The sequence below is a fragment of the Erithacus rubecula genome (genome assembly GCF_903797595.1).
Source record: "Erithacus rubecula genome assembly, chromosome: 1".
In the NCBI taxonomy this organism is placed as follows: Eukaryota; Metazoa; Chordata; class Aves; order Passeriformes; family Muscicapidae; genus Erithacus; species Erithacus rubecula.
In genome coordinates this window covers 55045959-55070248 of record NC_136658.1, presented here as the reverse complement: position 1 = coordinate 55070248, position 24290 = coordinate 55045959, and the positions used below count along the sequence as shown (strand labels likewise).

General features: G+C 39.3%; 1 protein-coding gene across 2 annotated transcripts in view; it reads left to right on the top strand.

Moving 5' to 3' along the window:
- Positions 1 to 6802: 6802 nt before the first annotated feature.
- NDFIP2 (Nedd4 family interacting protein 2) overlaps positions 6803 to 24290 on the top strand; it is a 45011-nt gene continuing 27523 nt past the window's right edge. Inside the window, exon 1 of one of the 2 annotated variants that reach the window (XM_079317207.1) lies at positions 6803 to 6994. In XM_079317207.1, the coding sequence (XP_079173333.1) occupies positions 6959 to 6994 (36 nt within the window). In that variant the 5' untranslated portion in view covers positions 6803 to 6958. The remainder of the gene's footprint in view (positions 6995 to 24290) is intronic. The other variant, XM_079317208.1, reaches the window with a different exon arrangement.

Below are 24290 nucleotides of genomic sequence, written 5' to 3'. Positions count from 1 at the left end.
TAATATCAAGGTAGCTTTCAGATAAATGGATTAACAGATATTTGAATAATCTTTTTCCTAAAGAATACATCTTAAAACTGTTTTCTAGTTCATCATGCCTTATCAATATTGCAAAAATGACAAGTATTGCCAAGATCAGACTAGAAATATCTTGTCCAAATAAGACTTTATAACAGCATTGGATTTCTTCTTGTAGCTTGCATTTTTATTGACTACTGATGCACTAAGCTACAGACGTCTGTATTTTCTACCATTTCCTCCATTTTTTCCCCCAACAGATTTTGAGGGTTTGGGGATTGTTTTGTTGTTCACTGTTTTCCAACTGGAGGTATTTTCTCACATATTTCCCACATTCCTTCACAGTTTGGTGTATATTTAAATTCTTTCTTCTGTATTTCAAATTTACAGTTACCAGTTTTAACTGACTGACTTCTGCACATTCCATTCAACCTCACTTGTAAAATGAAAACTTCAAAGTCACAGGGGGATTTTTGTTTGTTTGTTAAACATGGCACATTCACATAACAGCACATGTTGGCAACTATCAACATCAGGTTTTTAACATCAGGTCTGTAGCTAAAAACACACTAAAAAGCTAGGCCATACACGTTTAAAAAAATTCTAGTTACTTCTCAGCTTTTGACATTTGTGGTATGTTTAGGTATTGTCTACCATCAGTGTTCACAACACACAAATATTTAAAATATTATATATTATTACAAGGGATTAAAAAAATAGTTATAAACGCACAGATTTTTAAGATAGAATCCAGTTTTAAGGTGAGCAACTTCAAACTGGCACACACTCACGTGTCTGCTCCTGTGATTCTTGTGCTTTAAACTGACTTCTTTCAAGTACATGCTCCTCTCCAAAAAGGTGGGACTTGGCAGATCCTTTTTGCTCAGTGTTAGACCCTCCTCTGTCACCTGTGAAACACCAGCAGCCTTTGCATTCATTCTTTATTCTCAGTCTGTCACATCATATGGAAATATGACTTTTAAGAAGACTCTTCTGAGAGACAAGAACACACTGTCTCAGCCTTTATTTATGGACTCTGTACCTTTTCCTCTAGACTCATACCTTACTGCACAGAGCTGGCTAAGCAATCATCTTGCAGTGGCAGCTCATTATGCTCTTTTTTTCTCCTTGCAAAGCCATTGAGCTGTACTGAAGAAGCTGTACTGCTGGTAATGTGAGCATTGGCTCCCTAAACTTGTCTGAAGCCTTTTTAAAAGATGATGTTCCTTCACTTCTGTGTTGTCCTGCTTTAACTATGTTTGTAGTCAGCAAAGGTAATCAATCTAAGTTGTAAGGGAGACAACAGAGGTATAGGGATCTAAGCATGCTACCAGTTTAGACAAAGTACAGCTGTGCAATCCACAGCTATGAGGAGCTTGTCAGAATATATCTGAGCTAGTTCAGAACTGTCTCCGTGACTTATCAGGAAATAGCTGCAGCAGTAAAAAGATCTATGCAGGCTGCAAAATCTGTCCTAGACTAAGGCAAATATTTGAGAAATTTCCCAGCCTGAGCTCTGTGTTGCAGTAATGACTTTTAAACCTGGTTCAGACACATCTGCATGGTATTTGGACATATCCAAAGGCCAGGTTTGCAAGACTGTACACAAGTATGTACACTGAACAGAGATGATGACAATGCAGTTGAAAATCTACATTTGGCTACAAAATCTTAAAAGCAGCCCAGTGTTCCTGCTAATGATGGCTCTGGCATTGCCTATGTTGCCTAAAAAAAGGGAGAAGAAATGATGAAGAAAGCCAAGCCTAAGTCCTGCTGTTTCTTTCTAAGAAATTCAGCCCCAGTGGTTGAAGCCTACTTCCTGCTTAAAGAAATTATCTAAGCCCATACAGAGATCCCAAATTTTGTACAGTTTACATAATCAGGAACATAGGATTAAAACCAAGTAGTTTATAAAAGGAGTTTGAAAATACAGCAGAAAATAAATACAGTGAATAAATTCACAGCCTGCTTTAGGACTGTGCTGGTTGCACATGGAAGGGTGGGGGGTGGAGCTGCCTGGGGGAATGGGGGGGGCTGTCCCCTCACTGGGAGCTTTCCCTGTGGGATGACGGGACCAGTGGGAGGCTGATCTGGTGGCTGGCATCCCAGGTGGACAATGAGAGAGTTGTTTCATTTTCATAAATCACATTGGTGGGGGTGGGCTGCTCTCTTTTGGCTTCTGGCCTCCCTGGAGGTGCGGTGGCCTCGGGCCAGAGACCCAGCTCCAGCCCCGATTCTCAATCTCCTGAGCTGCCCTGAATGAGAAGGAATAAACCATGGAGACAACAGAAATCAGAGGAATGAAGATAAAGTTCCTGATGGGAAGAGATTGAAAAGATGCAACTGATGAGTAGCTGAAAACCTTTTTTGTGGGCTAAGGGGACTGTGTCTACACTAAAATTCCTTTGAACTGTGAAATATACTTGGGGAGGTTTAAGTGCTTGAAAAGGAGATCATTTTGCCTTGAGGAAATGGAGCTCTCTGTTTTGGGACTGGAAATATGGACAGAGACATTTAATAGAAAAAGAGATTAAGAGAATTTTGTTTTTCATCAGATTGCCTTTAAAAGTGCTACCCCATGTGTGCATCATAACCCATAGCACAGCTCTGGAAAGACTGTGAGATGGGAGGAGAGTCATAATCTGCAATATTTTCCCGGATGGATGTAGATTGTGAAGGTGAAGACACCCCCTAACCCTAAACCAAAAAAAGGAATTTTCTCTCTAGAGTGGTCTGAAATGATTATTTAAGTAGATAAGTGACTGAAGTGTTTTCTTTATGTTGTTGTTAAGAAATGTGGAATGAAAGGAGGGGGAGAAGAGAATAATCTAGAAATCTTATTCTGAATTCTTTTTGTGTTATTAATAAATTTCTTCTTATACCCTTTTAAGTTTTAAGCCTGCCTTGCCTCTGCTTCTGAATCCTATCTCCAAAGGAAACTAAATATATATTAAAATTGGCAAACCCAAGTCACACCATGACAAGGATGAGTCCATGAGTAATTTAAGTACAATTATTTCATTAGATTTACATTTGGAAAAAATCTGTTTATTTCTCACTGATAACTGTATTAGACATTTAAAAACATAAAGGTGTAAAACAAAGCTAGAAAACCTGAAATTTTACTTTGTTTCCCAGGGTTTGGATAGAAATGTACAGCTTTTATTTTTAAATTTTTAAATCTTTTATACAGTACAGCAAGTTAAATATTACAGTAACTGCTATATTTACTTAAAAAATAAAAAATATGTACTATAAATGTTATATAAATATTTGTATTTTAACCAATAAAAATATTTGGTTTATATATCTTTATTATGATAAAATTAACTTCTGAAATCTACCTACTCTGTAAGTTCCATAAGAAACCTTAAAAATTTGAATAGGTTTATACAAGTGAAGAAATCTAAAGATAAATACTGTGCTTTCTTACTTGCTGACCATTGATTGAATAATGAATGAAAAACGAGATTAAAATGCTTTGTGCAATTAAGTTCAGACTTCAGATGCCATTCTTCAAGACAACTTTTCACAGAACTGGGCTTGCAAGAGCTACTGTTACCAAGAAGAATCTTTTCTTGGCTTATTTTCATGGTGGAGCAAAGTTTAAACTGTTGTAAGTTTGCTGACTAACAGCAATTAAGTTTCTTTTTTCCTGAAAAAAGTCTGAAGCAATACTTCCTTTTAAATGTAAATTTGTAACTATTTGACTACATGCTAGTTAGAGCCTTACTTCTGTTTCTTTTAATACAGTTCTTTGACAAAAAAGAGTATTCTGCAGGATCCAGAAAACAGTCTTAACCATTACTGCAGTTGTAGTCCCTTAAGGTTTAAGAGGGCCAAAATGAAAAACTAAATCTTAAAACTACCATTCAAGTGTTTTAGTCAACAGGACAGTCCATATGGTCTCTCTGTCTAAGTAATAAAGTCCTAGCACTTCTGAAAGACACACTTACCATGTGCAATAAATATTCTGTTCAAAGGAAAATGGGAGAAATATGGATTCATGGGAGAGACTCCAGCAAAGAGCCACCAAGGTGATGAAGGGACTGGAGCATCTCTCCTGCAAAGAAAGCCTTCAAGATCTGGGGTCCTTCAACTTGGAGCAGAAATGGCTCATAGGGGATCCCACCAGTGTATATAAACACCTGAAGGGAAGGTATGTAGTGGATGGAGCCAGGCTCTTCTCAGCAGTGCTCAGTGACAAAGCCAGGATAATGGGCCCATACAAAACACTGAAGGCTCCCTCTGGACATCAGGAATTGTGTTTTTTTACTGTGAGAGTGACCAAGCACTGGCTTAAGTTGCCTTGAGAACTTGTGGAGACTCCACTCTTGGAGATATTCAGAAACCCTCTGGTCCTGGGCAGCCTGCTCCAGGTATCCCTGCTTGAGCTGGGGGTTGACCAGATGGCCTCCAGTGGTCCCTTCCAACCTCAACCATTCTGTGGTTCTGTGATTTTAAGGAATCTTACTTATTTCAAATTTTTTCCAATATACATTAATATTATGCCACTGTCAAAACCTCTGGAATCAGACAGTTAAATTAAAATATACAGATAACACTGCTTTGAAAATACAAAGATCTAATAGAAATGCATTATCTTTCCTTTCTTTTTTAAATATTATGATGTTCCAAAAAGAATAAAAATCAAAAGAAGGGCGTATTTAAAGCCTGAGTTAGACACATGGCCTTCTTCGGTGTAAGTCACATAACTACACTTATATTCCCAAAGTAAAAGAAATTTGGTCTCTGTGTATAAGTTGACAATCCATCCAAAATTTGTCCCTAAATTTAAAACTACCTTTTCACACACATACTGAATCTGCTCCTGCCTCTACTAACTCTTTTGCTAAGGACTATGGAATATTTTCCAATTTTCCTATTAAATACATCTTGGTGTATTTAATATAAGGCCTATTGTCCTTTCTTCCCTTAAAATACATGAATTACATGAGTTCAAAAGTGAAGGTTACATCTTAATAAATGTTTACTCAATTGTATTCCAACATTTGCAGTCTCAAATTCCATTTGGCAGCTCTTAACTAGTTGGAGTTTCAAGGGCAGTGTATAGCAGAGCTGAGACATAACACTTAAAAAGCCGTGGAGATCAGATGACAACTTTCTGAGCTGTGACATGCAACACTTCAGAAAAAGTTTACTTTGGAGATAATTGTTGCTAATGATGCATAAGATGTTAAACTGAGTGTATGTATGGTCCAATTTCCATGTCCCATGAAATCTAGAAATATAATTAAGAGGTTTTGGTAACTGAAACACACAGCAATACTCAGTGCAAAATTTCTTAAACTCAAGATGACCTTTATTAATAGCTGTTTCTTTAAGTACAGAATAGTTAAACATTCATTATGTATAATGAAGAAAAAGGAGAAAAGCTTGTTAGAAAAATATTAATCTATATCTAACCTGTATGTCTCTGGTAACTTTGTCTCCTAACTGCTGGGGCTTTTGTTGTGCAACAGAGTTGTACAAGAAGCAAAATAAATGCAACAAACAGAATAGGCCCGAACTTTCCAAACATGTTTTTCTTTTCATTTGGATAGCTTTAGTAACTGCCGCATTAGCCAGGTACGGACTGCAAGCAAGGTGCCAAGCACACACACAGTCTCACGCTTCCACCTCCTCCTCCCTTGTAATCCTGCCTATCTTGACTCCCACCCCCATCTCGATGCATGGCTCCGACAATGGAGCTGCTCTCTGCTTCTCTGCCCTCCCACGCACACCTACCGGCACTCCGCCGCACCCCCGCAAACCCTCGCCCAGCTCACCGGGGATGGCTGCCTGCACAAAAACACTCACCCTGCCGCTCAGGCCAGCAAACTGCTACGGAAAGGTGATGACCTGAGCGGCAGGGTAAAGTTCTGAGTGCCGGCCATCAGCGATAGCGAGAAGCCACTTTTGTGAGAGCATTTGCCTTGCAGATGAGCTATAGAGCAGCACACCTGAGCGCTCCTCTCCACTGCAGCCAGGAGATGCACCTACGGCTGTCTGAAATTGTTGCGTGCCACAGCTGCACATCTGGCAGCTCAGGAACCTAGAAATGAGTCAGCCTCACCCCATACACCTTTACGGGCGCAGGCTTTTTTAACTGGTTTTACTTCAGGAGGGTCATAAGCACCTGAACACTTAGTTTTAGGAGGAAGAGAGAAGAGGAAAACCACAACATCGCCTTGCCACAGAACGGTGCTTTGCCTTTACAGGAACAGCAGGCAAACGGGCTCAGGTTTCTTAATCGCTTTAGGTGGATGCCTAACTCAAAATCTCTCTCCGGGTGCCCAATGTGTCTTCTGCGTTATATTGGACTTCTTGCCCCATGGTGATCAACAGTGATAAATATTTAGGCAAGGCCTGGGACGTAAAAGCCTAGGAAGGGCGAAGCAAGTCCCGCTCTCGGCAGTCGCGGTGGAGCCGCTCCGAGCTGAGCGCGGCCGCGGCGGCGGGCGGAGGCGGGGGCGGCGGCGCTGGCTCCCAGCCCCGGAGAGTCCCGGAGGCGCTCACTGCCAGCCCCGGAGCCTCTCACTGCCGGCCCCGGAGCCTCTCGCTGCCGGCCCCGGAGCCTCTCGCTGCCGGCCCCGGAGCCTCTCGTTGCCGGCACCGGAGGCGCTCGCTGCCGGCCCCGGAGCCTCTCGCTGCCGGCACCGGCGCCACTCGCTGCCGGCACCGGAGGCGCTCGCTGCCGGCCCCGGGCACGGCGAGCGCGGCCCCGGCGGGGCGGGGCGGGGCCTGGGCCGGCTCCGCCGCCCCGGGGGCGGGCAGGGGGCGGCCGCAGCGGGGCAGGGCCGGGCGGCGGCGGCGGCGGCGCCGGGCGAGCGGGCGGGGGAAGGAAGGAAGGAAGAAAGAAGGGGAGCACAGCCCGAGCGACGCGGCGCCAGGTCGGAGGAGCTGCGGCCGCGCCCGTGCGTGTCGGCGGGTGGCCAGGATGGATCACCACCAGCCCGTCAGCCGCTACCAAGTGGTGAGTGCGGCCCCCGAGGCCCCGCTCGCCTCCGCTCGCCCCTCGGGCCGGCGAAGGGGCACGGTGCGACCGGGGCGCCCTTCCCCCGCCGCCGCCTCTCCGCTCCTACGCGCGGGGCTCCGGCACGAACCGGGACCGGCACCGGGGCCAAGCGTGGCCCGTCCCACCGAGGGGCTCTGACAGCCGGGCCTTGCTCGGGCGGCGGGGGCTGTTTCCCCCCCGGCTGCCCCGGCTCGGAGGGGGCGGCTGCCCGGCCTGCCCTGAAAGCGGCTTTGCCCGCCTCCCTCTCCCCTCCCGCGGCCGGTCCCGGCCCGGGCTCGGCGGCTTTTCCCGGCGGAGAGCGGGGCGCGCCGGGGCGGAGCGGCCGGGGAGGAAGGGACAGCGCTGCTCGTCTCTGCTGGGTACGGGCCGCGGAGAGAGCCTCTGGAGCCTTGTGATTTCTAAAAGCCCGCAGCTCTCTGGCACAGGGAGAGAGCGCAAGGCCTGTGTGAAGATGAGAGGGAGGGAGGGAAGTGTGAAATGCAGGGAGGAGACTGACCTTCAGTTTGTGAGTGTGTCTGTCTGTGTGTATGCACATACACGAGCACACTCTTCTCAAGAACGGTCTGCAGCTTTTTGGGTCACCGAGACCAATTTTTCTTTCGTTCCCGAAAGTAACCGCAGAAGTAATCATTTAGAATAGAAAGATTTTCATCCTGCCCGAATTCATTGTCATGTTTGTTTCTCAGTCACTAGTTTAATGTCAGTTACATAAATCTTGCAGTCCTTAGCCTAAGGTCAATTATATTCAAAATATATAAGCTTTTCTGATTATTTGGTGTAAAAATGACTTGGGTGCAATCAGTTTCCTCAAAAGTTAGAATTTTATCGTCAAGTTCCTTGTACTTTATGGCTTTGCTATGCATGTAAAGATAAGCAAGTCTGAAATCTTTATTGCTCTCTGTGATTCAAACTGCTACTTCAATCTTCTAGCTAAATCCTGAATTATTTATCTTGGTGTTTGTGTTTTACACCTTGAGCAGTGAAAAGAATGTCCACAGAAGTAATCACACTTATGTCCGTGCATATGTAAATACTGGCATTTATATTCAGACTGTTCCTAGGTTATGATTTAAGAAAAAACAATAGGAAATGCTTTTATTATATTTGGAATATTTATTTTGATAGGCTTACAGCATTGTAAATTTCTATATGCTTTTGGGCCCTTAGACACAGGGATTGTCCTAGAGGTGATGAACACACCACACACCCTGTGACGTCTGCCTTTAGGATGGTAGTTGGTCACCAACTGCTTTATGGGTCAGCTCTTTCTAGCACATTTCTTTTCTGGCACTGTGCTTCCATAACTTGAAATCAGTAGAATTTCTAAAGTCATTCCTTCTCCTCTGCAGCTGAGGAAAATGCTGGCAGAGCATTTTCTTGAGAGTCTACAAACACTGTCTTCCTCGAGGCCTGAGGTAACCTGGGCATGTTTTAAAAGATGTTATTAGAGGTCAGGCAGGTAGAAAGGTAACTTTAATTTAGTTACTCAAAGGAGTAAAGAAAAAAAAAAAAACCACATGAAGAAATAATTTGTCTCTGCAATATTTTTTATCATATGCTTGTTAGGAAATTCCAGTGATGGATGCTGATGCCCAATTTTGGGTAAACACTCTTTGGTGTGGCCTTCTGAAAGAGCTTATCTTAATGTTTGACTGCATGAGGTGGCCTCCTCAGTTTGCTGTGTATATTAAATTGTGTAGTCATTTGTTATAAATCAGTCTGCTGTGCTCCAGACTTTAAAATGCAGCCTCACTCATTACTGCCCCACAGGAAGGAGTATATTGTTTTAGTTTCTTTGTTACATCTGACTGCTGAAGACTGAGATTTTTTGTAATGCTTACTTACTGTTTTGGGTCAGGGAAACGAAGGAGCAAGGCAATTGCAGATATACTTAATTAGCAGCTGATTATTCAAGCATGTGATCTTAAGTGTTGTGATGTATTTGCTTACATAATGAGTATGATAGGTACTGAGCAATAGATCATTGCTGATTTTATGGTTGTGTCCTAGTTTTCCAAGATGAAATGTAGGAAAAAAAATGACTTAATATGGGTAGTACCACATTTTATGGATGTTTTATGGATTTAGTTTTGTGAAATCTGACCAGTTCTGCTGTGTTTGCTGTATTTTTTTGTTTTGTTTTTTTCTCGTTTCTTTCTCCAGTGATTAATAAATACTTTTTGGCCCTGCAGAATGTACCCATTCTGCCTTTACTTCTAGCTGATGTGTTTTGATTCTATTCAGAGCAAGTTTTCTTCTAAATAGAAAGATTTCTAGGTGTATATTATTATCAAAAGAATTACTGACTTGTGTTTCTGTTCCTGGCAGTAGCACTTCAGTTAAGTTGGGGGAGCTGTCTTTCTCTTTTTGTTTGTGGTTTCTTCAAGCAAGCTAAAAGACTTTGGATTGACAGGCAATTTAGTTTTGAGTTTTAGTACAAAAAGCCAGTTCTATGACTTTTTATGAAACAGAAAATGTCTCATCATAAAGCTAACCCTCAGCTTTTCTTATTTTTACCTCTGTTGAAAGTAGCTCTAAAGCTTTATTCTGGTCCTCTTCCTGTGTCTGCATGTTATTTACAAAGCAGTTTAAAAGTGTTCAAATTGGGTAACTGTTAAAAGCTGGTCCTTGGAATTGCAGCAAAGTGTTGTGAGCAAAGAGCAGGCAGTACGTCAGCATTACGTAACTGTCTGCCCTGGGCATGTGTGATTTGTATTGCTTTCTGGCCCTCCTGTTTGGCCTCTCTTGGTAGGGCAAAAAGACCAATAATTGATGGGTAAGAATTTGTCATGCTTCCCTGCAGGAGTATGACATTAGAAGTAAATTAGCCAACCTTTGTTGTCTTGCTTTACTTCCTTTTTTCTTTTCCTTAGTCACTGGAATGACTGCATTCCTGTTGGTAAATGTGTCTTAAATTTTGCAGATGACATTCCTTGCAGGTAAAAGTCAGTTCAGCTTTACCATTTACTTGTTGTATTTTTTTCTATTTATTCCATTGTTCTGCTCTATGTTGGATAAGGCATCAAATTTAGGAAAATTATAATGAAATTCTTCAACAACCATTCTCCTGATTGTTTTTACCTTCTGGTTTTTGGTCATCTGACTTTAATAGCATTGCTACCTTATCTGAAAAGTCTGCTTCTAGTCCAGCCTGTTTGCAAGAAAAAGTGATTGGAATGGTGCTTTGTGAATCTGTACTGAAAGAAAGAGAAGGAAATTCAGTTGTTTTCTGCAGCAGATAAAACTGAGAAAGCAGCTAAGCATTAAATATCGAGATGCCTTTTTTACTTAAAAATGTGGGTTTCTAGATAACTGAGTCATGAGGGAAGACTTCACGTGCATGTGAGTGATTTAGGCACAGAAATTGTATTGAAGGCTGCAGGATTTACAAGCTGTGCTGCTCATGAATTATAATAACCAGTCTTTCTTGCTTAAAGTTTGGGTAACCAGTTTAGGGTCGGGTAGTCTGGAGTCTTTGACTTAGGATTTGGTCAGAGCTAAATAGGTAAATGGTGAAATGGGAAGGTAACAAACCAATTTGGGTGGAGGCAAAGGCAGCTCTCCACAGGGATGTCAATTCAGCTGTTACTGAACTTGCCATGCCACTGTAGCACTTGGTTTTGGTGGGGTTTGTAAGTAATAGTTGAGGCAAGACTGATGGCAGCCTGCTGTTTTATGGCACTATACAGGGTTAAATAAATTGTGGTTTTTCAAAGGATTATTAGTCTTGTATAAATTGTGTGTGCTTATGGAAATTGTGCTAAGAGATGAAAATTTGTTCTGTAAACACTATAGGAAACACAAACTCAGATAACACTTTTCTGTATCTGTTGCCTCCATTGTCATTGACTTTTTACTCTCCCAATGTCACTTGGTTAAAAATCTTGCTCAAAGTCAAGCTGTCTTTGTAACTCTCATGAAAGTCAACCTGCACAGGAAATTTGAACAAAAAAAATAATCTCTTCTTTCTTTTCTGGGAGCTAAACCTAATAGTGATTGTCAAATAAACTCCCAAATGTAGGTAATTCTATGGCTTTGATGTAGGACCACTAGATTATATCTATATATCTACTGTATTTTCTAAAGTATCTATTGTCTTAGGAAAACTTTTATGTAATTGGTGTTACTGAACAGCTCCAGCTAGCTTAGGGAAATTCTGTTGCTTTCCACAGATACAGGGTGATGTCATAACTGGAAAATAAAATTCTGCATCTGGAGGACTAAATTTATAGTATTGAAAAGTACCAAGGAAGGATGCATTAACTGATAAGTGTTAGAGTTGCTGCTTGTGACGGTTGCACAGATATTTTTAGTGATAGGACTCTCAATCATAAGAAGACACAATTTTTCATTGCACTGACTTTTTAATCTAAGACATTTAAAATTTTTAATTTATTTTTGTAGCACTTACCTGTTACAAATTTCTCTATTAAATGTAGCTTCTCTCTTGAATGAATAACTTTAATATTTTCGTAAACACTTTTTTGCTATTTTTAATGTAGAATCCTGCCATAAAAAATTATTATAACTGCTGAGATGTTTGCAGATACAGTAGGGATGCAGTTAATCCTTAAAGGACTTAATTTTATTTTTTTTTTTTTTTTTTCACTTTTTAGTTAAGTTTCTAAGTACTTTCTCATTTTATCTGAACAAGGAAATAAACAAATCTCTCTGTATGTTGCTCTTAAGTAAAGGTTCTGAGGTACTGGACAGGTACAATATTTTGTATAAATTTAAAGCAGGGTTGTTTAACTGTGTATTGCCATTACTATCTGATTTTTGAATCTTGGAGGGCCACAGACATATTACCCTGCTCTGCAGCTGATTCATAGGAGGAAACCCTGGCTAACTGGTACCCCAGGAATATCAGTGGTTACAGTAACTTTATGGAGTTTTATCTGGGCAGTTTCCTTTCTATTTTGGTGTGAACACAGAATGACCTAAGCAAGTTTGCACACAAGTTGGCTTAGTTTCATATGTTCTACCATATTGAGGGGAAAAAAAAAATTAAAAAAAAGAGTAAAACCAGCAAAATGTACCTGAGTTTTTCCACTCAGGTTTTTCACCAAAGGTTTTTGTAGGCCAGAATCTAAGGTTGCATCTGTGCAAAGGTTGTACAGGAGGAGAGGTTGTGAACAGGACTGGCCTGTGAACAGTGGCAGTGAGATCTTGGTATGGCTGAGCCTGTCTTGTGAAACAGGGGGATCTTTTTAGGCTCTTGAAAGATGCATGAAGCCCGAAGAAAGATGTACCTGATCTGCACAGTGACATGAGGTCATGCAATGCAAAAAAGCTGCTTCAGGCTGTAGCATGTGTGTCACATCTAGTAAGTCTTCTAATCCTATTAGGAAAGTTCAGCAACATGAATAAAATTACTTCAAATAGCAGGGTTCTGAGCAGGAGTCAGCTGTGTTGTGGCCAAACTCGCTGTTCTTTCTGTGGTACTTTGAAAAGGAGAAACTGTAAGCCTCCTTCTTGTTTATATCTGAAAAATGTATAGGGACTGTATCAGGATAATCTCAGAAATCAAGCACTGCATTAATACAAAATGTTAGTAATAGTCTTCTAGATGGGGAAAATGAGTTACTTTTGACAAATGGCTAATTATAGGCATATTTTGAAACTTTCTTCTCTGTGACAGTGTTGACAAAACAAGGAAGATGTGGCAACCGGTAATGTCGTCACAACTAAATTTGTGGGACTTCAGTGTTCAACTTGCAGTCACAGATTTCAGTATTTTCTGAAGTTTCATAGCCTCAAATCTCCATCTAGATTTCTAGCTGTTTGGAAAGGGGGAAATATATGTACTGGAAATATACCAGTACACTCAAATCAGGGAAGCTATTTTCAAATGAAGAAGAAATGTAATCCTAAGAGATTGAGTAAAAAAAAGAAAAAAAAATTGGCAACTTGTTAAGTTGAAGAGGCACTGCCAACTTTTTCTACTGAAACTGAACTACTGCAGAGCCAAGACTGTGGGTTTCAGCTGCCTCAAGCTTAGGTCTCCCACTTCCTGGGCAAACACTGTCACAAGTAGCTGATTTTAGTAAATTGGGCACCCCCTTCACCAGCTGTGTTTTTTAATGAGAATGACTAACTTTTTCTGGTTTATGCTTAAGTCATGTCAGGCACAGCCTGCACTCAGAGCATGTCTGTTTTACAGTGAAAGTGAAAAATATATTTCCATTTTAATGTATAACTGTTAATTCCACTTAAGTGTTGTTTCCATTTTCATAGGTAAGATTAGGCTAAACTGAGAGAGTCTAATTTAGTTCTCAATCACTCCATAACCAAAACATTAGATGAGTCATGCCCCCCAATCTCATCCATGGTTGTGCCTCCAGTTGTATTTGGACTGCACAGAACAATTACAAAAAAGTCCTCTGATCTTTGAGTGGTGTAGACACAGTAATATCTGCAATAAGCTGTACGTTACTCCATTTTTCTTTATAAACCTGTCTTTATTTTTCTTTGGTTACTGGGTGCTTGGCAGAGATCTGCCACCTTCTTACTTGTAAAATGTGGATTTCTTGTAAAAAATGAAGAAAAAGTTTGTCTCCTCACTCTTGAAGGGTAACTTAACATATTCACAAACACGATTTGTCCATTTAGCTTTGAACAGTATTTTACCTGTTGAAAGTAATTCTACAAATGTTCACTGATTGCTCTTGTAGGGGAAATCAGAATTATGTCCTTGGTAAAGATGTATATGCAGCTTGAGCTATTGAGCATGCTTTTGCTTTTCCCTGATTAATCTGAAAAGGTAATGTAGAGCAGCCTTGAGGAAAGGTTATTGAAAAGAGAATACTTACAGTAGCAGTTCTTTCCTTCCTGCAGGAAAGAAGTTTAGGGTTCTTTAAAAACTCATAAGCTCGTGGTTAAACATGGTTTTGGTAATGGTTAGTATAATTAACACTTGTCATCTTTGAGGAGTAAGTGATGCCTTTGGTAGAACATGAAACAATTGAGATAGGGGTCTTGGGTGATACTGAGGCCAATTGTCCATTTTAGTCATGGCACTTATGAATCAATTGTTATATCTTGATATTTAACAGAAACAGTCCTTAAGGTATTTTTCAAGGAATGTACTGAAGCATTAAGTGTCTTAATTGAATCTTCAGAGTTCTGGTCGTAAAATTGACTTGCATCAAATACATGGAATAAATGGTTAGGAGAGACTTGCACAAGCTATTTGCTCTTTAAAATCTGTTCCAAATTCTAGAATGAGTGCATAATTCAAATAAAGGAGCTGGCCACTAAAGCCCTGCAGTGCTGGGCCACAGCTGATGTTGAGCAGTGTGACTTGCGTTTCTTTCTTGTGTGCCTCCATATCTACTGTTTTCCTCCTAAGAATATTTTCTATGATTTAGTGACAGCATTGATTTGGTTATGTTCTGCTGTCTTCTCAAGAGGTGAGCTTCCTGGACTGCTGCTTTTTTGTTTTGTTTTGCTGCCTTACAATCAACTAACCTGCTGGAAAGTGCCTGCTTTCAGGTGTGTGTATCATCTCGCTGGCAACTGAGAGGTCCAAATAACTGTCCTTTGTGCCACATATTTTGTAGGAGTGCTTTTAAATGCTCAATCAGCACTCTTTAACAGTAGCATTGAAAAAATTGCCAACTACCTGTTGAGACAGAAACATGCCTTTTTTAAAGGAAGTACCTTGAATGTGTGTAAGTGTTGTGTGAGTTGCAAATCAAAATGAAAATCTTTTCAGTAGAGCTTGTTCTTGTGGCTCAGAATAAGCTCAACTACTCCATTTCCAATTACTAAGAAAATGGGTTATACTGAAAAAGTCAAGCATGATTGGCTCACTAATAAGAATAGAATTTGCTCTCACTGATTGATAGTATCCTCTGATTTATATTTTATGTAATGATTTCATTTTGGACTACTGAGTGATACTGTTGAGTAGGAAACTGTTCTGCTGGGGGGGAGGGAGGGCTTTATTTAAGCACACATGCCATAAAATTCCTGGGTTGTTGATAAACTTGAGACTTTTTAAGTTTTTCATAGTTTTTCTGAAGAATTTTCAATGACACTTATGCATGATACAAGAGACAGAAACTTGAATCTTTTTTCCCCTACTTCTTTCAAATCAGGAGTTTGAGGTGAAACTGCATGCTGCTTCTGTAGTTCAGTTTCCATAATACATTTCCCTGAAGAAGCTCTTCTTCATCTTTGTTATTCCCTTGTAAAATAAGTGTATCATTTTAGCATCCTCCTGTATTGTGTTTAAGAAGTTTTTATGCTTGAGCTTTCCCATTGTACTTTAACTGAAATATGTGTAATATTTAGAGTAATATTCAGCTTTTTCAATCAACATTTAATTTTGTAGCCCAAATGTTGGCTAAAAGGGAAAATGGAACTAATTGTTGAATATTGAGTCTACTCTTGGTGACATTTCCTGATTTTGCAGGCTTTCCTGTTCCCTCTACTTTTACAGTTTATGTGCTGTGTATGTTCGACATGACTCAAGAGTGATCAGCATCTGCTTTCTGTACTGATTTTATAAAGCTGCTTTGGAGTAAAGACACGACTTGTGACTGAAACTGTTGTTTAGTGGCAGCTGCCAACAAAACCTGATGCAACATTGTCATTAGGGAATATCGTGAGAATGAACATGAAATATCGTGTGAAACACAGGACCTACCTGTGTTTTGGGTACTGTCCACAGTTTTGGTTACTCACAAGGGGAAGTAGATTTCCTAAAAGTGTTCTGAAATAGGTGGTGCGAGTTGGAAGTGACCAACACTTACAGACGCAGTGGGAAAAGCAGTTGTGAAGCTGTTATTTACCAAATTGTGCAATATTAAAATTGTAGAGTGTTCACTGAGGTTTGATTTAGAAAAGAAAGTACACAAGAAGCAGCAAACATACAGTCTGTCAATACACAAGGTTATACAGGCAGATTATATCTACAGATTCAAGAAAACAAACTCACATGCATCAAATCTGAGACAGATGTTAGTGGAATGGGCAGAGATATACACTTTACCAGCTGGAATTGAACTGTCATGCATATTGGGGAGTCGGAGGAATGGATATCAAAGAAGTGATTAAGGTTCCTGTGCTGATGATTGTGTAGGAGTCAGAACACGTCCTTAGACTGACCTCTGGTCTTGGTAATGTGCTTCTGTTTTGTTACAGAGTTTCTTCTATCTGGAAAGTGTTCAAGGAAGAAAACCTCTTTTTATACATTGTTTATAGAATTTAAACCAGTTCTTCAAGCTGTTCTCAAGTTACTATTTGACAAACAGAAGGCTACATGAGAGGTGATAATGTTTTTAGTGACTTCTGCATCCTGGTGTAGATCAGAGTGGCACTATCTCATTGTGTACAAAGCTTTAGAGTAACCTTTTAGCAAAGTTTTTTTCCCATAATTTTTTTATACTCTTGTGAAGATTTGAAAATGTTGGTCCCAGCCATTGCTGTTGTCAGTATTTAGAGACATCAGTTTTTTGTTGGCAAATTTCTCTATTAATTGGTATGACTATGCAATAGGAAGAACCCTGGGAAACAATGCCCAATTTATAATTTTACAATTAATATGAAGCATGTATATGTTTGTATCGTAATTCCAGTATTCAAAATTATTGAGGCATAATTCTTTAGTAGACAAGAAACCTGCAAGAAAAGGGGAAGGGAAATGGATATACTTGGAAGAATAAGACTATACTTCTAATATCATTAGTTTTAGAACATTTACTTTTCTGGAAGAGTTTACACATTACATGAGATGTTTTCATATTCACTAATACCTCTACTTTTACTGTTAATGAGAGGATTTGGAAGGAATGTATGTCAATAGAAGCCATAGGGAATGAATGTATGTTGTGCTACCAAATGTGTAATTAATTGGTTAAATCTGGATTATAACCATGTAAAATGAAAGAGGATGTTACATGTGAGGTAGTTGTTGGGGTGGGCAGACATATCTATATAGGTCTATCTACACACACATTAAAATGTTTTTATTATTTTTTCCTTCATGAAGTCCTGATTGCCATTGTTTTACTTGGTTAGTATTTCTTTTTTTAATCAAATTTATAAGATTATTTTTAAAAATATTAAAAAATTCAATAGCCTAAAGATCTCTAGCTAGAAGAGAACTAAGATAATTTAAGTATCACTTAAATGCCTTTGAAACACTTTCACTTGCTCCAGATTATTTTTGCACAAGAAAATTCACTGTGGTAGAAGAGCCATTCTTTTGGCAACTTATTTTTCAACAACATTCAGTATAAATCTCTGGATTCTTTTCAGTTGAAGTTTGCCTCCAGAGGTTCTGGGTTTCCATGGTATCTAATCCCTGTTTAACAGACACATTTGGTATTTCTACACAGCTGTGGAATGGCAGCAATGGACTTCTGTTCAGCTTTCCTGCCTCTAGTGCAGATTCTACACCCTTGACCTTTTGACATATTAACTACTGTTGAAAACTTTCTGCAGAGTTGCCTCATGAAAAAAAAAGAAAAACCAACAAACCAACCCACTTAGTTATCATGAAGGGATATGGCTAGATCTGAGTGTTGGATAGTTGATGCTTGCCAAGTGATGGGATGGTGAGGAAAAGAAAATGATGTGCATCTGTTCTGTGCAATCAGGAATTCTAATCAGATTTGTTCACTTAGTTTTGAATACATAAAACCAAAAAGTAGCTGGAAATTTCTATACTTGTGCATTTTGCTGAAGTGCCTTATAAGCTTAATTGTTTAGTAGTTCAGTGTTTATTAGTCTGAAGGTTCACCAGTCTTTCGGGGATGGTGTTTCTCTGGAGTGCTGGGACCAGGACTATATTGTAGCAGAGCATGCATGCATTTGGTAGAGAACTGGAAATAGTTGCCTTCCTGCTAGCTGATCTGCATTGGCTCATGGCAGATTGATGTTAAAACACACATTTGAAGAAAAAGGCATGTTGTAAACTACCTTATTTGTGGAGAATAAACTGATACTGAGGAGAAAGCTAGTAAGCTAAAATACAATGTGGTTTGTTTGGTGTATTTTCTCAAGAATCCTTGCATTCTAGAAAATTGTGAAATATTTCTTTCAAAAAAGTTGTGAATGTGGGTTTTTTTCCCAAATAAACAAGAAAATTACATTTATTTTGCAGAAATATCTATTTACCGCTTCTGCTCTTAAAATTATTCTCCAAGTGTAGTTACAGATTATTTGTTTTAGTTTTGATTTTTCGGTGGCTACTAGTGACCTAAATCAGAGCTGATTGATCTTAGCACTTGCCTTCAGCAAGTTTGCCGATGACACCAAGCTGTGGTGTGGTTGACATGCTGGAGGGAAGGGATGCCACCCAGAAGGACCCTGGCAGGCGTGAGAGGTGGGGGGATGCAAACATGAATTTCAACAAGGCCCAGTGTATAAGGTCTTGTGCCTGACCTGGGGCAATCCCAAACACAAATGTGGGTTGGAGAATGAACAGATGGAGAGCAGCCCTGCAGAGAAGGATTTGGGGGTGCTGGTGGGTGACAGGCTGGTCATGACCCAGCCATGGGCACTCCCAGCCCAGAAACCAAAGGTGTTCTGGGCTGCATCCAGAGCAGCGTGGGCAGCAGGGCAGGGAGGGGATTCTGCCCCTCTGCTCTGCTCTGTGAGACCCACCTGCAGGGCTGCACCCAGCCCTGGGGTCCAGCACAGGAGGGACAGGCACCTGCTGGAGACAGTCCAGAGGTGGGCCTCCAGCATGATTAGAGGGGTAGAGAACCTCTCCTGTGAGGAAATGCTGTAGGAATTTGGATTGTTCAGCTTGGAGAAAAGAAGGCTCTGTGGAGCCCTTATCACAGCCTTCTAGTGCCTGAAGGGGCTGTACAAGACAGCCAGAGAGAGTCTTCTTACAAGGATATGCAGTGACAGGCCAAGGGAGAATGGCTTCAAACTGGAGGAGAGTAGGTGTGTATTAGATATAGGAAGAAATTGTTTCCTGTGAAGGGTGTGAGGCACTGAAACACGTGTAGAGAAGCTGTGAGCATCCCATCTGAGCAAGTGTTCAAGGCCAGGAGGGGGCTTTGAGCAACCTGGTCTAGTGGAAGGTGTCCTTTTCCGTGGTAGGGAGATTGGAATGCTGTTATCTTTAAGCTCCCTTCCAAAACAGACAATTCTGTGATTCTGTTAATGGAGATTGTTTTAATGATACAAGTTTTATGTATTTTTCTAAAAATGAAAAAGTAATAACTGATTGTATAAGCTGTTGATGCTATTAGGTAGCATTCAGAAAAAAGAAACATAATGAAGTGTTTTTTCTAACAGGTTCAGAATCAAATTTTGTTTCAAGATTTTTTTTTTTTTTGCCTTGAAAATCCCAAGATTAAGATTTTGCTATTTACAGATAAATAAATCTTATTTTTAGACTAGTAAAGCTGGAAAATGCAGTATGTGGTTACAAAACAAGCATTAAATTTTCAGCCTGTATTTGTTGAAGTTATTTTTATGTAGCAGGAGATTTCTGCTTTTATGCCTCATTTGTAGAGAGCAGTCTATTGCAGAATTGCAAATCACTACCAGTAGGCAAGTGTAAAAGGACTTGAATTTTTCAGCAAGTGAAAGCATCAGGTGAAACACAGATGTGAAAAGCTCTCTGTTGGCTTTTTGAAGAGGATAGCTTTTTTTCTAATCCACTGTTTGTTGCACCTCTCGTGTTTACAATGTTATGATTTCTAGGGAATAAATATGTTTGTACCAGTATGGAAAATGTCATGAATCTGATGCAGAAATGTCAGAGTTCTTTTTGTGCACTGCACTGGCAATCTTGAGTCGGTCATGCCTTTCCCTCCAATGCTAGAAGCTGCAATAAAAGGATATTTTTGGGTGACCTTTTGTCATAATCTGAAAAAGTGATAATAGAAGACCAAAGTAACTTCTACTAACTGAAGAAGATAAATCTCATTTGCCAAGAATGTTGCTCTTTGTGAAAGGAGTGTATCAATGGACTGTTAAGCATGCAGGGGTTGAAGTTGCATGATCTACTTGGTTGTCTCCACAGTTTACTTGAAGCAAAGTATTAGATCCAATGTCATGGAATTTCTGTGTATCATATTAGTTTTAATACAGTTTGTAAGAACTCATAAACTTGTCAATGTAAGGTCAAAACTGGAAGAGTAAAAACTTCTTCAAAAGTGTAATTTCATTTAAAAGGTAGAAAGAAGGATGTGTTAAAAATGTTTTGTAATTTATGATTGCTAATGAGAATTTTGTGTAGCTCTGTGGTGCCCCAGACAGAACCATCACTGCTAAAATTTACCTAAAAGTCACATTTTGACAAGATGAGCTGGTAATAAAGGTATTAAAAGAAACAGGAAAAGAAAGCTCGGTTATTGTTTGCGGTTTTCTTTTGTTTTTAACTTGTATGGCAGTATCCCTTACTTAATTTTGTGGTACACTAAAGAAAGCAGCATGAAAAAAACAGCAGGATGTTTATAAAAAAATAATTTTTAAAATGTGCAGTATGCTGTTGAGGTTGTGATGCAATAATTTGAAAATGTATTGATTTCCATAAACCATATTTTATGAAAAGAGTAAAAAGCAGTTTTTGAAATGTAAAATCAGGTAACAGAAATTGAGTGGTGTTTCTAGACTATGACTAGAATTATCATGTGCTACTTAAATGCACTTTATCAGAGAGCATCATTCTAATCTTATGTATTTTTGATACTGGTGACAACAGACATCTTATTACATCCTTTTCCCCTGATTTTTTTTTTTTTGATGGCATAATTGGATAACTTGCTTATATTGCCACTCTTGTGCAATCAGTTCATTGGAAATTAAGCAAACTCTATTTAGCCAGAAAAGTAAACATCTATAGGTCAGATCAAATTGCTATCTGAAGATAGATAAAAAGTGTTAAGTAGAGAATGGGTTCCTCCACTTTTAGGTTTTATTTTGATAAGCCTAAACATTTAAAGTATCTGTATCCACCCCCTCAGTAAAAGCTTCTGTTCTAAGCACTTTCTCGTGGATCATGTTTCTTTGTAAGCTGTCAGCTGATTTCAGATATTGAATCTGATTACTTTGGAAACCATTATACAAAATAACAGACTTAAGGAAATCAGTTCGAGAAGGAATAATTATGTACATTGTATTCTTCTTAAAAGAAATATTAATGTAGAAGTAGAAAATAAAAATAACTGTATTTTATATAACATTTTGGTGTTGTTTGGCATTGATTTTAACAACTTCTGAAATGAAAGTGAATCACTGTTTTGTAGATCTTTTCTGGGAAGGAAACTGAAGATAGTATAGAGTAAAAATCATATGAAGGAAACTGTTGTGCTTTCCTGTGCTGTTCATACTTATGTAAGTTACCATGAGACTGAGTCATTTTTGGCAGAACAGCCATTGCTCCTCAATTGATCTTTGAATTTTTCCTGCGCTATCATAGACACTTTTTGAGAATATGAGCCTGTAATGCTCTGTAGTTTGAAGGCTGAAAAAGCAGGGATTGAAATACTGGCATGAACAGTTTGAGTAATGTGTCTAATAGCAATGTACTCACTTTTTATAGTGAAGTTCCATATAGTCAGCCATATACCCCAAATACAGACTAAAACATGAAGAAAAAAAATTTCAGTGTCACCCACTTTCAAAATGTGAGGGAGGGAATAGGGGAAGGTACTAATTTAGAGTTGTCTGTGGCTTAATAGATCTTGGTAATTGTTTTGACCATAATCTTGACAAAAGCAACTATATTGCCTACTACCAAATAATGGTACATTGGAGGCTTGGGAGGGGCTGAGATGATGAACTGTGATTTCTCCTTAGTCCTTTAATTAAAAATTAAGTAAAACATTTTTACGATTGGAAAATGGAAGTATTGGGTACTATTTATATACTTTCAATGTTAAATGCTGCTTCAGGTGACATTTAAGCACATAGCATAAGTAATGCCTTGAAACAGACATTTTCTGTTCCTTTCTGGATGTTTTTAGCTTGGTTTCTATGGCAATTAAGTCTATGAAGAGTGTCAGGCCTCTTCTTCCTCTGTCTCCAAAAATAACTTCTAAATTTACCGCCAAAGTAGAAGCCAAAATTAAACTGGAAGGGGGAGGCTCAAAGGTAGTCAGATTCCTACTGGTTTTGAGCAAGCTGGTGACTCCAGAGAGGAGAGTCAGTGCTCTGCTCTGTGAAGACAAGGCAGAGTTGCTGCAAGACAAAATGATATAACCACTGCTGTATACCCTGCTGATGTGGGCAAAATTTCCAGTGTACTGGGGCAAATTCTGCTGCAGTTTGGGGGGGGGGGGGGGGGGTTTGTTTTGCTTTAACCCAGTGAAGTAGTCCTCTGAAAGGAGCTGAAGTTACTGCTTTGAGGAGAGGGTAGGACACAGGACTCTTGAACAAGAGCTAACAATAGCTAAATTGTGTTCATGAAACAACTTGTGTTTATTATCCTAGCTGTAAACACTCAAGCTACTTAATCCAATTATTTCTTGGCTTTTTTTTTTTCTTTTTTTAATAAAAGAGGTGAAGATTTTTTCCTTAAGTTGCTGCATTGGGATAACCTTGGTGCTTTTTAGAATTTGGGAGGCCTCTATAATAGGAGAGGATAAATAGAAATACTTAGTTCCTAAATATAAGTTTTACAAAACAAAGACACTTGGAGTGGCACTAAAGAGTATAACGGGTCTCTATTGTATGGAACCCTTAGGATGGAATTTTTCCATTTCCTAATTGCAGTTGCTATAACTGTTGACTGACTCATTGGCTTTGTCTTTGAAGGCAAGAAGTCTCATGTACATATTCTTATCCTATCTTCATGTTAACTCCATCATCTACTAAATTACTCCACTGTTAGCATATTACAGATAATTTGGAGTGTAACAGCTTTCAAGAAAACATGTTGAAGATGCAAAATTATATTTCTAGGGGATGGCAAAGTTTTTTGTTCTGGTTTTTTTTTTTGAGTAGGATGCTCTTTGGTCACTGACATGCTTCTGGATCTCACTATCTTCAGAATAGTGACAGCATTTACTATGGTGTGGCAGGGAAAAAAAGTTGCAATGATTGAAGAAGAGGGCAGGTGAGGAAGAATGGGAGTAGCAGAGATCCATTTAAGTTTGCTTTACTTTTTCCTCTGCCCAAAGACCACGTTATTTTGTGGGGTAGTCAGAACTACACACACATCCTGAATGAGGGTGTGTGCACCAGCCATTTGTGTGAGAATTATGCCAGTAGTCAGTTAATCCAATTAGTTTTATTTAAGAATGGGCTTATTTTGGTTATGTTCATTGCAATACTAGATTTTTTCTTGTGAATTATTGTATTTAATTTAGAACCATAATGTTTATAGCTCTGTTTGCTTTTTCTGATCTGATTGACCATTTTAGAATTGAGTGGTTTGTATTTTCACTTGCTTTCCATATCCCAGAATCTATTAGGTTACTTTGAAGTGCATTTGTTTTCTTTGGATTTAACTACTTGAAATGGCTAAAAATATTTCTTATGTTACTGCTACTTCTGGATCACTGATTAGGCATTAAATGACCTGATTTCTCAGGACCCAGAAACCCTCAAAAACACCTATCATTTCTATTAAAGGTGACCTCTGAGCATCAGAAAACATTTTTTTCCCTTATTTTTAGTAATGTGAAGGTGACTGAGCAGTGACACAGGTTTTCTGCATAGGCCACGTAGTCTCCATCCTTGAAGGTATTGTGTGATCTCATATATCCAGCTGTAGGTCTTGCTCCTTGAGCAGAGAGGTTGAACTAGATGGATTCAGAGGTCCCTTTCAGCCTCAACCGTTCTGTGAACTTTGATATTATCTGCATATTAAAACAATTTAGGTATGAGTGTTATGCTGCTTAATAAGAAATTTAGCCTTCTTCTCAGAAGCCACTTTTTCCAGTACTTTGTACTTTCCTAATAGGAAATAATTGTAGTTATATACTTAATATTTGTTACTGAAATAATATTTTGCTGTAGGGTATTTATAAAAAGTAGCAATTTAAGGTTATAGAATCCTTCTTTTTTATTTAATCTTATTTTTGTTGGTCTGGGTTTTACATGTGGTGCTTCAGTTGTTGCCTTCTAGGCATCTTATCTTGTATTTCACACTATTGGGAACCATCACTTTTGTAATTCTAGCAGTCTTTCTTTTGCTTGATGCATTCTAAGAACTATCAATTAGCTAAAATAATAAAAAATGTCTTCTCTAAGGAAAGCTTCTGGATCTGCATTCCACAGTTTTAATTAGCATTCTTCCTTATACAAATTCTTATTTCTCTATATGCTTTACTGGACA